This window comes from Carica papaya, chromosome 9, assembly GCF_054855325.1.
Source record: "Carica papaya isolate Zhongbai chromosome 9, ASM5485532v1, whole genome shotgun sequence".
Lineage (NCBI taxonomy): Eukaryota > Viridiplantae > Streptophyta > Magnoliopsida > Brassicales > Caricaceae > Carica > Carica papaya.
The window spans coordinates 4,157,938-4,172,142 of NC_142317.1; the positions used below are offsets into that span (position 1 = coordinate 4,157,938).

General features: G+C 34.9%; 2 protein-coding genes across 9 annotated transcripts; both read right to left on the minus strand.

Moving 5' to 3' along the window:
- Positions 1 to 106: 106 nt before the first annotated feature.
- Positions 107 to 6,835, minus strand: HIK (ATP binding microtubule motor family protein). 8 transcript variants are annotated; one of them, XM_022053457.2, is made up of 15 exons: positions 6,696 to 6,835; positions 4,305 to 4,703; positions 4,075 to 4,164; positions 3,890 to 3,990; positions 3,659 to 3,775; positions 3,476 to 3,557; positions 3,317 to 3,384; positions 3,174 to 3,233; positions 2,957 to 3,081; positions 2,625 to 2,823; positions 2,411 to 2,521; positions 2,227 to 2,319; positions 1,176 to 2,129; positions 746 to 1,068; positions 107 to 643 (listed from the first exon to the last, which is right to left on the minus strand). In XM_022053457.2, exons 2-15 carry the CDS (start codon positions 4,540 to 4,542, stop codon positions 316 to 318), a joined length of 2,889 nt encoding a protein of 962 aa, XP_021909149.1. In that variant the 5' UTR covers positions 4,543 to 4,703; positions 6,696 to 6,835; the 3' UTR covers positions 107 to 315. The 8 variants fall into 8 exon arrangements, with proteins under 8 accessions (XP_021909149.1, XP_021909153.1, XP_021909147.1 ...); XM_022053461.2 differs by having other exon boundaries at positions 4,305 to 4,712; positions 6,696 to 6,824; XM_022053455.2 differs by lacking the exon at positions 6,696 to 6,835 and adding an exon at positions 5,291 to 5,512.
- LOC110823142 (uncharacterized) lies at positions 6,445 to 11,523 on the minus strand. The gene is made up of 6 exons (XM_088210627.1): positions 10,671 to 11,523; positions 9,998 to 10,209; positions 8,890 to 9,181; positions 8,714 to 8,799; positions 8,545 to 8,636; positions 6,445 to 7,318 (listed from the first exon to the last, which is right to left on the minus strand). Exons 1-6 carry the CDS (start codon positions 10,998 to 11,000, stop codon positions 7,071 to 7,073), a joined length of 1,260 nt encoding a protein of 419 aa, XP_088066753.1. The 5' UTR covers positions 11,001 to 11,523; the 3' UTR covers positions 6,445 to 7,070.
- Positions 11,524 to 14,205: the final 2,682 nt, after the last annotated feature.

The window sequence follows — 14,205 nt, forward strand, 5'->3', positions numbered from 1 at the left end:
ATTCAAATACTGTTCCTCTTTGTAAAGAGGTTTCAGGAACTTTCTGTAGTTCAAAGATATTGCGTACACACCGGCCAGAACTTCTGCTCGAAAAGATTAAATCAAATGAAAAATGAATGAATCAATAATGCTTTATTTGAACATGAAGATTACAAAAATTGGACAAAGAAGAACGATAACAAACAACCCAAACCATCCTCCCAAGTGTGCTCAAACAGTCACACCCTAACCAATACTTCAGAAGATTGGAGAAAGAACTCCAAAATTCATTTACATGTACAGAATGGGAAGTACTTACAATCAAATTGTATGTTCTCACAAATGAAGAAGGTTGGAAATTGGATTCCAGCCCATAATCCAGGGCCTCTTGTCCGATGGTAGCACAAAATTGAGCTCAAACATCTCCTTCGAGATATTTCCGCCTTCGCAGAAACCAACTAGCTTTGCCACTATTGCAGCACTCTCATCTATGTGTCTAGGATCATGAGGATCAATCCAAAGCTTGTTTACAAACTGTTGTTTCCTCTGCTTTCCATCAAGTGGTACATCCCATTTAATGTACAATGCATCTCTCTCCTCTGGAGTCAAACGTGAGGTAACCCGTTTTGCAAGGAACTCCCTTTCACGCCTCAATGCTCTGATGCTGCACATAGAGACAAGCATAAATTTATGTTTTTAATTGTATAAATCCTTCTCAAGGGAATCTTTCGGTGCCAAATCAACCATGAGAAAGAGAGAAGAGAACCTTGAGGCTAGAGAGATAGCAGGCTCGTCCCCTACTCGAGCAGGGCTTGCATTACCAAGTTCAGCCAAATGCTGTTCTAACCAAGTCAAACGCCTGAGCTCCACTTCCATGTAGATTTGATCAGCTCGATCCCCCTTGAATAACAAATAGAATTGCGTCCTATGAATGATGGAGACATGGCATACATGCCATAACTCAATTATTTGCTGCCTTTGCTCTTTAAAAGTTATATGCCATGCCACCTGAGGTTCCTGTGACTCAATTGTGTTCTCATCATCCTCTAAATTGTATCCAGCTGCTTCATTTGCTTCCAGCTCAAGCACCTGGAGGCATACGATAAGTAACAAAGTCAAGATATAAACTTTCAAAGGAAACGGGATACCAAATTGAAAGGCAATGACATAGGAGGCATAAAATCATTCCTGTATACCTGGCAAACAAGCAGCTGCTTCTGGTATTGTAGTTTGGCAACACGTTCTTTCAGTTCTGTTACATATGCTCTTATGCTCCTCACATTCTCTTCAGCTGCATTCTGGAACATTTTCTGCATTTTCTTCATGTTAACTGAACTTTGGCGCCGGTAAACTGGAGTATCTTCCTTTGATGAGATATCGCCACCTTCTTCACTCATTGTGGGAGTCTCTTTGTCAGATTCGGGTATCTCTCTGGAGATAGTATCATCGACTTCTGGAGCTCTATTTTCAATATCTGAATCCAAAACTTGTCGGGAAGTTGAAAGAGGTGAACAAGGAGATTTTATAAAATTTTGTCGGTTTACAACATTACTTGAGGCTAAAGGAAGTAACTTTTTCCTCTTAGATTGATTCTTAGACCCGGGGGTTGCTTCACCGTTGGATTGTGTATTGCAGCTAGGAAGAGACATTACTAGCATGTCTATAGACTTTTGAACATTTTCCAGTTGCTCCTCTAGGTCTGCAATAGTGCTGCCCTGTGAATGAAGTCTTGTTATCTCATCCTTGAGGTTAGAACTCACACTCTTGTTTGGAGCTATCATACTTCCAACCTCGACTTCTTTCTTCACTGGTCTTACAGTACGCATTTCCCCTATTTCTGCCTGCAACTTTGCTATTGTCTCAGCTGCATCTTGGTTACCTAGTCTATGGCAGGCCACCTCTTTCTGCAGCACTTCTAGAGCTCTATTTGCTTCTTCTCCAAGCTGCTCCTGAAGGTGTTCAAGTTTGCGGATTTCATGCATAAGCATGAAAGGAGCAGTTGATGACTGCCTCATTGACTGCCTTGACATTGTTTTTCTTGTTCTATCACTGTGAACTACCTCCTTTCCATCGATTTTTGGTGACAAGACTCCAGAATAAGAGAGACACTTCTTAACTGACTGGAGGGGAGACTCAAATGGGTTTGAGCTCTGAATCATATATAACTTAAGAGAATAAGTTGAAAATCAAAATGGCGAGAAAGGGACAAGCAGTGGACAAGAGAGAGAGAGAGAGAGAGATGAAAACCTGCTGGTCCTCCTCAAGTTTTCTGCGCAACTCGTCTACCTGAGATTGTGCAAGATCTCTTTGGCGTCTCAGTTCTTCAATTTCCATCTCCATCTAGAATAAGATAATGAAAAACATATGCATTAATTCATTCAATTTTCATATTAGCTTACAACCAATTCAAAATTCTAATGCTAATAGGAACCTCTTGAATTTTCAAATCTTTTTCCCTGGATGGATCAGGAGTGCGCAGCTCTGCTTCTAGCCTGGCTACTTCTTTCTGCAGGTGCTTTACTAGCTGCTTATCTGAAACGACCTAATAGAATTTTTGGTGTAAAGATCTCAGGAATCAAATTCATGTTCAGATAGCAGTAAAATGTACCAACAAAAAAAGAAAGGAGAAAAGAATTAATCAGTACCATGTTGACTTGAGCATTATTTGTGACTTCCTTTGCCCGAGTTGCAAAGTGGAGAGTATTCCGTGATTGTTCAACATGGCTCGTTGCTGGACTTAAGGTACATATTATGGCAGTACGTGCATTCCCACCAAGTGAGTGTTGTAATATGCGAGTAAGCTTTGAATCTCGATAAGGTATATGACCGCTCCTTTTTCCAACACTACAAAGAGTTCGACAAGACAAAATAGCCAAGTGAATTGTTTTTCTAAATAACACCGTTCTGTCAGGTTGAATGGTCAAACGGTTGCAAAGAGAAATAAGAGAAATTTTAGGCTTCTCTGACAAATTCTCACCTGAGTTTTCTGATTACGGTAGTCAGAGTCATTAGACTAAGGTTTATATGGCATCCTTCCCTTAGCCTAGCACCGTCTGCATTAGTCTGTGAGGCTCTTTCACTTCCAGCTAAATCTACAAAGTTCTGCAATTCATTTTCCAACATACGTCAAAGTTATGATTCATACAAGTAGGTTGAAAGGAAAAATAAAAAGGCAAGACTTCACGGTTTGTTACCAGGCTTGCAACAAAAGATCTCACGCAATCTGAAGTTTCTCTGAGAGTACTTTCTATAGTCTACAAGTCATCCAGAGATTAGTTGAGTGTTGGATGTTTCAATAAATAAATCTACTTGAGGCATTAAGATCTTTGACACTCACCAGTCTTATTATTTGGTGTGAGCGCGAGCTGGTATCATTTAGGGCAGTTTCCCCAACTTGCCTTTGGGCTACAATAGAACAAAGGATCAGTTTTCTATCACCTAACTTGAAGGAAAAGAAGCAAATTCATAATTCAATCCAATGAGCGCTTCAAATTACCTTCACAAATACTAATCAGATGTCTTAAGTGCTGATCATTGTTTGCTTTTTCCTCCACCAACTTCTCAACTACAGTACCTTTCTGGAAGCATCAGTTGAGAGAAATCCATTAAATGAAGTTAGTTGAGCCACGTATAATCAGATATCTTAAAATTTGAAAATACTAGGAAACAGTGAAAATACCTCTGGATCGTCAAGAAGCTTGAGGCTACGACCAGATTCTGAATTTAACAGGTCCCTGACATTCTCGTTATAAATTTCTAGTCCAGATATCTTGATTGTGAAATCTCTCTCTGGAGTCTGGTAATTATCAAGGAAACAAAAGATTATCTTAGCAAATTACGAGATTCCATTTCTGTTCCAAGTTTGTAAGCAAATAACGAGCCACACCAGAAATAAATCTATCAAGCTTACATTTATTATATGCTCGTAAATGTCATTAACAGCTTTCTCAGTTATTCCTCTCATCGTGTACGTCTTCCCACTACTAGTTTGTCCATAAGCAAATATCGTGGCTGCAGTCCGAGATATATGAAAATTCAGCTCATTGAGATACAAAATCTTTCTAAATGAGAAAGATATAAATCATATTGAAGTACCATTTATGCCCATCAAGGCAGACAAAGCAACTTTCTTTACTCCTTCCTCATATACAGCTTCAGTTAAACTTCCAGGACCAAAGACTTTATCTGAAAGCAGACAAAATCCCAACATTTTAATGGTGCTTCTGAAATGTGCAACAAAGCCTTAAAATTCAACATGTCAAACTGTAATAAAAGGAAAGAAAAAAAAAAAAAAAAAAGCGAAAAGGAAAATTCACTGAAGTTACCAAATGTAAAAGCGGCTGACTGAGTTAAACGTTCTTGAGGTTGTGGTTTATACACAATTGTATGATCATCAACGCATTCCCATGCTACTTGATCTTTAGCAGACTGCTCCTTCTTGTTTAGAGGCCTTAACCGTACAGTAACCACGATCTTCTCCTCCTTCGCTTTTGGCCCTCCAGGAGTGGATACTGGCATCCGATCAGTCTTGGATGGTGTTGTTCCAGGAGTTCTGACTGTCATCTTTTCCAGCAAGATCTACTTTCTCACTCTGTAATTGAACTCAGAAGATCAAGTAGTAGGGCCGAGGCCTCTTCAAAAAGAGGCTAAGAAGTTGCTATTTCTGAAGTGCAACAGTGGCTTGAATATATATCTATGGCAGCTCTGGATATCCAATAAGGCACCTGTCAGAACTAATAAGGGGTCAGTTATGGAGGACAAAGACCTGAAAGAGAAAATGGATAAGTACGTGAGATCGATAAGTGAATGCTGCATTTGAGAAGAACTCACTGGAGATCGTAAACTGAATCTAAAAGGGGAAACCTAAAAAAGTTTCCATCCATGACAATGAGGAAATCAAACTAATCCGAAATGATCTCATTGATTCACAGAAGGAAATAAAATCGTACTGAGTTTAATTTCTTCCAATTTTTAAGGGGAAATTTCTCCGTCTTTAGTTACCAAAAACAGAGAAAGCACAGAGGATAATATCATCAAGTTTTGGACTTGATTAGACCAAAAAGCCGACATAATTCGAAGATTTATGATCATTAGGCATAACTATTGCCAGTAGACTGCAAATGATCAGAAAATCACTTAAAGGCTTCCATTTCTTTTTTTTTACACGGAGTTCTACGTAACCAAATCAAGCGTCGAAGAAGGCAAGTTCCACTTCTTTCATTAACTAATCATTTTAAGCATCAACATCTCACCTGAGACTAACAAGAGAAACATAAAACAGAAATTTAAGGAAGTGAAATCACATACGCACAGAAATCTGGAGGCCGAAGCGAAAGAAATTCCTCAGATACAACCAGCCAGCTCTCGTTGACAGCCAAGCAGAAGAAATGGAAAGCAAGAGAGATTTCTACAGAGAGAGAGAGAGAGAGAGAGAGAGAGAAGAAAGAGGGGAGCGTGGTGGAAGGTGAAGTATACAGAGAAGAGAGAGAGAGAGAGAGAGAGAGAGAGAGAGAGGTTTGATGAAAATGAAAAGCTGTGGCCTATACGTGAAGAGAGAGATTTTGAATTTGAGAAGCACAACGGCTAGTTTCTCTTTTCCTCGAGGGGTCTGTTTTTTTTAATTGATTTATCGCCGATTGTTTCGACGCCAGTGTTTTAATCGCCGAGGAAAAGGGGGACCGAGTATCAAGTCTTTTAACGGTTTTAATTTAATTAATCACAATTAATAATTATTTCCGACAAGACAAAAAGGAAAAGAGCGAATTTGCCGAAGGGTCCCTTCCTCCTTCAAAATTTTGGCTTATCCCATTAGTTTCCCATTAAATTTTTGAATTTTAAAAGGTACCCTTGGAGTTTGGGTTATTTATAAACACCACATCAAGATCCCAACTCAGCTCGGAGCTTTGGAATGTCCTCTTTCATTATTTACTTTTGAAACCAAATGTAAGACTACATTTTTGTTGTATTTATGTGTTCTCCTTATGGTTGGGAGAATATTATTTCACATCATTGTTTTGCTTCGAATCTAAATTCACTTTATTCATTTGACCCATGTAAAATACAACCAGCAGCTGATCTATGTGATGGCATTCCCATTATGGTAGAACTTGGTCAAGTAGAAAGCAGACAAGTTTTCCACCAAGCATCAATCAATTCCCAGTCCGAACGAAATCAAGCTAATGAGGCTCCAAAACTCGTTAACACGAAAACATTTAGGCTGTGGTAGAAAGCCGCCAGATATATTGCAGCTTACAGTAATGTCACATTCATCTTTCACTGCACTGCAGCCTTACACTCCCCAAGCAATGATAATACCGGATTCAGTAGGCATCAATTTTCCCACTGATGATATTGCATCAAATACACATTTAATAATATGCATGCAACACAAGAACATATTTTCTTCCAAAAAAAAAAAAAGACAAACATATATATATATAGATAATTTAATTTAGAAACACCAAATAAGTAAAATCAATGCATTTTTTATAGTCTCCCTATCAGAGGGAAGTTCCTCGCCAAGCCTTGTTGCACTTACAGATCAACAAGTTCCAACATCCAAGTCTTGACAAAACTATGGATATACCTATTATCTTCCAGCAAAGGAAGTTAGAGAGGTAACTGGATATACTCCTATTATGTTCTCTATATGGCATCACGAAAATATATCCCTAGTATCTTCTCTATCTTAACAGGCAAAATATGGTTATTCTTACCAGCAGCTTTGTTTCGTCTTCCTATTTGTTAGCTGCCTTCTCACACTTCATTTAGAATATATCTTTGCATCTGTTGCTTCCTCTGTGTTGTAAACTTCGCTCTCTACCATCTTCTTCGTCATTTGAAACCCGAAATGTCCCCCCACCCCCACCCCCAGCGGTTATTTTCATCAGTTGCAGAAATACAAATAATATCTTCTCAGTAGCATGCTGTCATAGAACTTAATGAAGATATTTAACTTTTGTTCGACCATGGATTTTGCCAGGATGTTTTGCTTATGAGCATTACTTTTTTGGCCAGGACGTTTTGCTTATCGGCATTATTTTTTGGTGTGAAGAAATGACACATTCTTGGCAGTAGTACATCTCTGAATTTCACCTGGGATACGTCCCATGTGATGCAAAGAACTGGAAATCTGGGTGATCGACTCTAAGCAGTCTTAGCCACCTGTCTGCAGCCTGCATGAGGGAATTGGCCTGTTCATACTCACTTGCCTTATTATCTGTCCACAGCAATCCTTTGAATTTATAAGAAGCCATTCCAAAAGTAGGTAAGGAAAATCTTGGGACGCCATCCATCTCGCTGGGATAGACTACTATTGGAGCTTGGCTACCTCCAGTACCTGCACCAATTCACTATATCTCAGCATATAAACCATATAACCTGATACATAAAAAAACGAAGACAAATCATTCTAAAATATCAAGAATTTTCGTGTAGGAGAATGATTGCCTATAAACCTTGAATTCTATAGGAACCCAAAAATATATTACTCTAGACGAGTATAAAAGTCCATGATCATGCATATTGTTCTGTTTACCACTTTAACTAAAAATTTATTTTCTTTGAAAAAAAAAATCATAGAGAAAAAAGAGGAGAGGGAATCCTATCCTTCCATGAAAAGGAAAGAAATCAATGACAAACATTTTAGACAGATAAAAATGCCCGTAAAGAATCAGCACAAACTAGCTAAACAGTAGGCAGAAGTTTCTACCAGGAAAGAACCTTCCTCTTTACATGATATTGCAAACCAAGTGCCACTTGACCTTTTCTTTATATTTTGTCTTAGGAAAATTCATTGCTTATTTGACGTTTCAAATGTGTTTCATCAGTATTTCACTAATAAAATTTTGGCAACTGTTTCCAGAACAAGCTCCTCTTTTCCTCCTTAAAGCATCCTTCTAGTACTTGTTTTATTCTTTTAGAGTTGTTCTTAGAAATGTTTCAAAAAGAAACTGTACACCATACATAATCACAAAGCACACTCCTTCAAGTATACATGGCATGTCAGCATTTATAATAGAGGTTTCAAATCTAAATAAGTCATGCAAATTTATTTCAGCGTATATGTATATGTGCGTGTGTAAAAGACACTGTGAGGAAATGAAACAGAAATAGAAATATGCCCTAAATTAAGTGCTGGCTCCCTAATTAAGGCAAACACCATGCATATAAATCTTTTTGACAACTAAACCTTAAGTGCATAAAAGCCTCTGGATTTTTTTTTTTTTTTGTGAGAACTAAATACCAACCCAATAAGTAATTCATGACTCTAGAATCTAGATGCTAAGGAAACCATGATAACAACCAAGATTTTGTTCGAGAACAGGCTAGAAAGGATAAGTGCCCTCAAAATAGGTAAAACCAAGGAGACTGTCAATAAGCAGCATGCAAAAACCCAGTATTGATTATCCATCTTACATGCCAAGGTTGAGTATATGATTTTGAAAGTAAAATAAAAAGGGCCACATTGACAAAATTGCATTTGAATATGCATTTGAGTGTTGTGGATGTATTTATGCATAGCCAGTGTCCTAATCTACTGAAATAATCATAAGTCATGATTACCTTTCATGGGGTTGGAAAGGCAATGATAAGTTAGAAAGCAAGCATCCAAATCTTTTAATGTTCGACCAGTTGGTATTCTGTATATAGGATACCTGCAAAATTTTCATGAAATAAAAAATATGTTTGTATGATATAAACAGTTGGACCATAAAGATTGCAATATCCTTACCATGCAACAGATACCCAGCTGACAGGCAGTAGATCACAACTTCTTAATGTCTTTAATCCAGGATACCGACAAGCAAGATCAGATATCTGTCATGAAAATGCAGCAGATAAATAAGGCAGGTAATGCAGCAGTCAAATAAAAAACTTCACAGAGTGGAATATGTGACAGTAACTAGCCTTGTCAGCTAAAGGCTCGCGGCTATAAGGGGTATTACGCTCAAGAAACTCAAACAACAATTGACCTCGGGAACCTCCAGCATCACTATCATCACTAGAAATGCTTTCTTCTACTGTACTATTTTCATCACTTACAGACAAGCAGCTCATTGCACAAGAAACCTCATTTCCTTTATGATGGCGGCTACGATACTTCTTAGAAAATTTTAAACATTTTTCAGTTTCACAATCGCTGTTTCCATCACTACTTGAGTCTCTGTAATAGTCAACATCACTGTCCTCCCCAGCTTGCCTAGCAACATGAGATTGTCAAACTTTTTTTGTGTGCTAATAGATCATATCATACACGATATAACAAAGTTACTATATGAAGAATAAACAGCAAAAAGAAACCAGATGTAAATTGCAGAATCAGAGCTGGAACTTGTCTGACAGGTGAGAAGAAATGTTAGCAAAAGAAAGAGATATGTGATAGTGCAAGAAAAAAGAGCAGAAACTAGAGTGAGAGTAGAAAGGTGCAAGAAAACCGATCTATAAGAGTCCACAATATATCATAGTGTGGCGCTGAAAATTCAAAACAGAATCATTTTAACAATCTTTTGATTAACAAGTCACAAAAAAGATACTTGGCTGTCTAGTTATGCATATCAAAGACATCCAACATTTGCCTTGGACAGTCATAACAAAGCACATAATTCCTTGGTGGTAAATCTACTCAATGTTTCATGTTACAAATAAACAACTTTTTCGTGGACAAGAATAATTCGATGTACAAAGTTTACTAGAAGGCTGCAGCAAAACTAACACAAACAAATATTTATGTCAGCACGTGAAGCAGATTACCATGTTCAAAAGAAACTGTGTGTTATCTGCAACATCAAAAGATTCATCAATGTAGCGCTTTCAGTCATTTGCACCAGAATTATGAGTATAAATCAACAAATATGCAACACAAAAAAAAAAATTATTTCAAAGTCATTCTACCTCCACCTAACACATAAACTAGTCTAGAAATCATTTAGAGAATAAATCAAATACCGCATACAGGAAACGAGGTAAACTTTATTCTTCTTTTAAAAAGACCAAAGGCTTAGGCAACAACCAATACCTTGACTTCACAGTTGCTTGTGTAGATTCACCATATAACTGGATGCCTGACAAGTATGGAACATAATACTGAACAACACAATCGCCCCCTTCAAGTATCAAAGGAACTCCTGCTCCATAAGCACTCCATTCCGTCAAAGACTCCCACAAATCACCAAGCGTGAAGTAAGGTTGAAATTCAACATCACAAGTCCTCCAACCCCTCATGGTTGTCTAGACCAGTACAAAAATTTCAATGCTATTAAGAAAACAAATTATGTAGGTAGTAAATTGCCAATTCCTGAATTTAGAAATCAGTACTCTTAAGCCTTATGTTCTCCTTTGTCAGAAGGAAAAACATCAGCCAGTTGTTACTTACATGAGTAAAAGTATCAGGGTCATCAGTCCCAAATAACAATGAAATATAACAAACTTATGTTCAGTGTATTAATTCACAAATAACTTCCCCAAATTTTATCAATATTTCCATGAAAAACAAGCTTCCACCATGTGAAACTGTAGAGTTATGCTTAGTCGAGAAAAGTTCACAACTGTTCAGTCCTAAACTTCTTCGGCTACCAAGCATAAGGTATAGACAAAACCCTTATTGAAAATATTGAATCTTATTGTTCTTTTTTCACGTCCCCAGAGTAACAAACATAAGATAGCAACTAAAAGAGACAACAGAAGTCAACCTTAGACAAGTACTGAGCTGGAACTGAAGGTGTGGTGGATTCCAAGAACCTGTCAAGGTTGCTATGTGAAAGCAAAGGTGGTTCTGAAGCCGGCACCGACGTTATACTTGAATTTTCCTTAGTATTGTTCCTATTATCAGTACCAAAAACCTTGATCTTTGATGATGGAGAGTTCCCTTTATCTTCGCTCTTATTAGTTTTGTTCGGCTGTTGTTCTTGTTTCTGTTGTTGTTGCCGTTGTCTGTGATTTTGGTTTCTTCTTGCTTTTACCGGAATATAAAACCGATCTTCTCCACGAACTTGGCCGAACTGCGACGCTGTCCCCAACATTCTCTCACAATCACTTAACTTCCGACTTCCCCGGTTTGGTTGCAGAGAAATCGGAAGAAAACGAAAGAAGATACGAGGAAACTCCAAAAGTTTCTCGTCCTCCGACTCTTTTAAAAAAAAAAAAAAAAAAAAAAAAAATTGGCAAATGGAGGAGGAGGAATAAAGAAAACCGGTGTAGCCAAATGTGGCTTTGATTTTAACAACAATCCAATCAGTGAAAAAATAAACGATTTGACGAAAACATAATATTTATTGTAACAAGAAGGTTTTTTATTCTTTGGCGTTCTTTCGCAGTTTCTCGGAAACCAAACAGGGAAGATAAACCTAATTCTGCTTCTGTAGAGAATTAAACTAAATGGAGGAAACAATATTAGCTAATTAGATCAGATAGAAATAAAACATGTCGTGTGAATTCACCGAAGGAAGAAGCTGTGATTTTTGAGAAGTAAAAAGAAAATGAGATTTGCGTCCAAGAGAGGAACGTGAAGAGTGAGGCAGAGTGTTTGTGTAAGGTGAAGACGAAGATAATATATATACACACACGCACATATATATAATTAATTAGATTCATTATTTAATCCACATTACTTACTAATTAATAATAAACTACTATTTTGCTATCATAATAAATTTCATCAATAATTTCCTGAACCAAAATTAATCGATAAATAATTTTCTTTACACAATTTAATATAGCGAATTTTCTTAAATTAATATATAAAATTTATATATATTTATGTAAATGTACTTTATTTAAACATAATATTAAAATTTAAATAACTTTGTGTTATTATGATATCACACTATTTAAATAAAAAAGAAAAAAATGTTTCTAGATAAATTGAACCAACTTAATTCTTTAAATTTGTTTAATTAATAAAATACGTCAAGTAAATTACTTATTTAAATAAATATAATCCCTTTAAAATATTAAAATATTTAAATATACACACACACACACATATATATATGTCTAACACCTATAGTATCAAATATCAACTATATATATGTACACACACACACTATACATATGTTGTGAATGGGAAATATATTTTGTAACATATACTAATATAATATAAAATTAACACAAACGAGAAGAAAATAATTTGGTGAATGGAGATTTTGAGAGGAAGGAAGACACGTGCGAGTTATAGGAGTAGGTAAGACACGTGCAAAGAAGTAGTTTAGGAGGCCACATTTTAAACAAAAAACTTCACTCTTCTTGGTAAAATTATTTTCAATAATTAATATCACCATTAATCCATAGTATGGGTTTTAATTGTCAAATAAGCGTGACGTAAGTGATGACAGAGTTAATTAGGTTAGTTTGGCATTTAGTTTCCATGACGAAATCTGTTGAGAGTGAATTTGTGGATTCGTTAGTAAATGAAGAGATCCCCACACGCTTTTTGCATTATTTGATTTTACCAAAATTTTTATTTAATTGGATTAGTTGTTACAATATCATAATATAACAAAATTATAATAATAATAATAATAATAATAATATCGTTTATGGGATGGATTAAGTTAATCTAATCCATTGACGGGGCCCCACAAACATAATGGAATTGAAAAGATTAAAACTTAAAGCCCCCCATAATTAACTAAGTGTCAATTAGTTCGGTATTAGAAAGATAATTTGCACCACTTATAGGTGTTGGTTAATATTAATATTGTATCTCTACCAAATTAAAAAATAAATAAATAAATAAATAAAGTCACTGAGACACCTTATTTCTTATTCTATCTAATCTAGAGGAAGATGGATTTATTAAATTTTGTCATTATTAAGTTATAATTTATTATTTATTATATATTAATTATGATTTATTACTATATATATATATTACGGGACTAATAATATGTCATTTTTCACTTGTCACACATTAAAAAAAATTACAGTTACTACCACCATAAGTGGAACTCAACCGAAATAATTATGGAGTTCGATAAGATGATTAGTGTGTTAATTTTTTTTTATTTATAATTTGATGAATTAAATGTGTATATAAGATTATCAACCTAATAATTATGATGATTTTAATTATTAAAATTTTAAAAATATATTAATAAATAAATTTTTAATATTATTAAATTAAATATTATAAATCGATAAACAATACACATAATATACTTTATAAGTAGTGTATTATCAAAATAAGTGAGTGTGGACTGATGTATATATTCCATTAGGTTAAACTTTGGGTACAATTATTTGCAGAATCATATATTATACATATATTCTGTATATATACTTCGCTTCTTTGGTTGAAAAAGGACGTGTTTTTATGGGTGTCCATTTCATAATAAACATCACCCAAATTAAATGGGAAACAACCACCAGATCCCATCAAAGCTCGAATAAAGAATAAGAGACCAAGAAAAAGAAGATATATATATATATATTCAATGAAAGTATACCCTAACTGTAACATATACATTTTTTTTTTCTAATATTAGAACAACTAAAATTTAAAATTGTAAATAATTGAATTAATATGGTGTATAATACATTTATTTAGATTTTTGGAAAAAAAAAAAAGTTAATTTAATACATCCAAAGAATACTTTTATCACTAAAAATTAAAAAAATATATATATATATATATACACACAAATTAGAGGAGTTTACGTATCAATTGTGGGTGTACGGTGAGAGTTCAAATTGTTGTATACGCAATATATAAATATATATTTAAAAATTTTGAAATTTTAATATCATGTGATTAATTTGAGTGATTAGAGTCTTTAAAACCATATTAGTCTAGATTATATATATAAATGATACTTACATGTCACTACTTGAATTAACAGAAATTAATAAGCAATTTTCTAATTTCTTTTTAATTAACAACTTACTACCACCCATAACATCAAATATTTAAAAACGTATATTACTTGCCATCCTATAAGTGGTTGAGTTGTCACGTTTATATATATAAAATGTTTATGATATGATATGATATATTATGTTTGACTTAGTCAATAAAAATCGATGGACATTACTGTGCTAAACTCTACTAGGTACTTGGAATATATAAGTCCAAACCTGAATTATTTTTAAATTTATATCAAACTTATTAATTAGAAAAAATTAGTGAAATTAATGACAAACATAATATAGAATTAAAAAAAATAATTAAAATGTAGCCCATAAGTGAGCCTGACTTGATCCATTAAACTTAACTTGGTCCCTCCATCT

What these genes read in the sequence shown, in the direction of transcription:
- HIK (XM_022053457.2), bottom strand. Translation starts at nt 4,542, where the DNA reads ATGACAGTCAGAACTCCTGGAACAACACCATCCAAGACTGATCGGATG. An exon ending in GATCTTTTGTTGCAAGCCTG is followed by an intron (nt 3,082 to 3,173) that starts GTAACAAACCGT and finishes AATGAATTGCAG; the next exon opens with AACTTTGTAGATTTAGCTGG. An exon ending in AGCAGCTGCTTGTTTGCCAG is followed by an intron (nt 1,069 to 1,175) that starts GTATACAGGAAT and finishes GTATGCCTCCAG; the next exon opens with GTGCTTGAGCTGGAAGCAAA.
- LOC110823142 (XM_088210627.1), bottom strand. Translation starts at nt 11,000, where the DNA reads ATGTTGGGGACAGCGTCGCAGTTCGGCCAAGTTCGTGGAGAAGATCGG. An exon ending in CAAGCAACTGTGAAGTCAAG is followed by an intron (nt 9,182 to 9,997) that starts GTATTGGTTGTT and finishes TCATGTTGCTAG; the next exon opens with GCAAGCTGGGGAGGACAGTG. An exon ending in AGCTGGGTATCTGTTGCATG is followed by an intron (nt 8,637 to 8,713) that starts GTAAGGATATTG and finishes AAAATTTTGCAG; the next exon opens with GTATCCTATATACAGAATAC.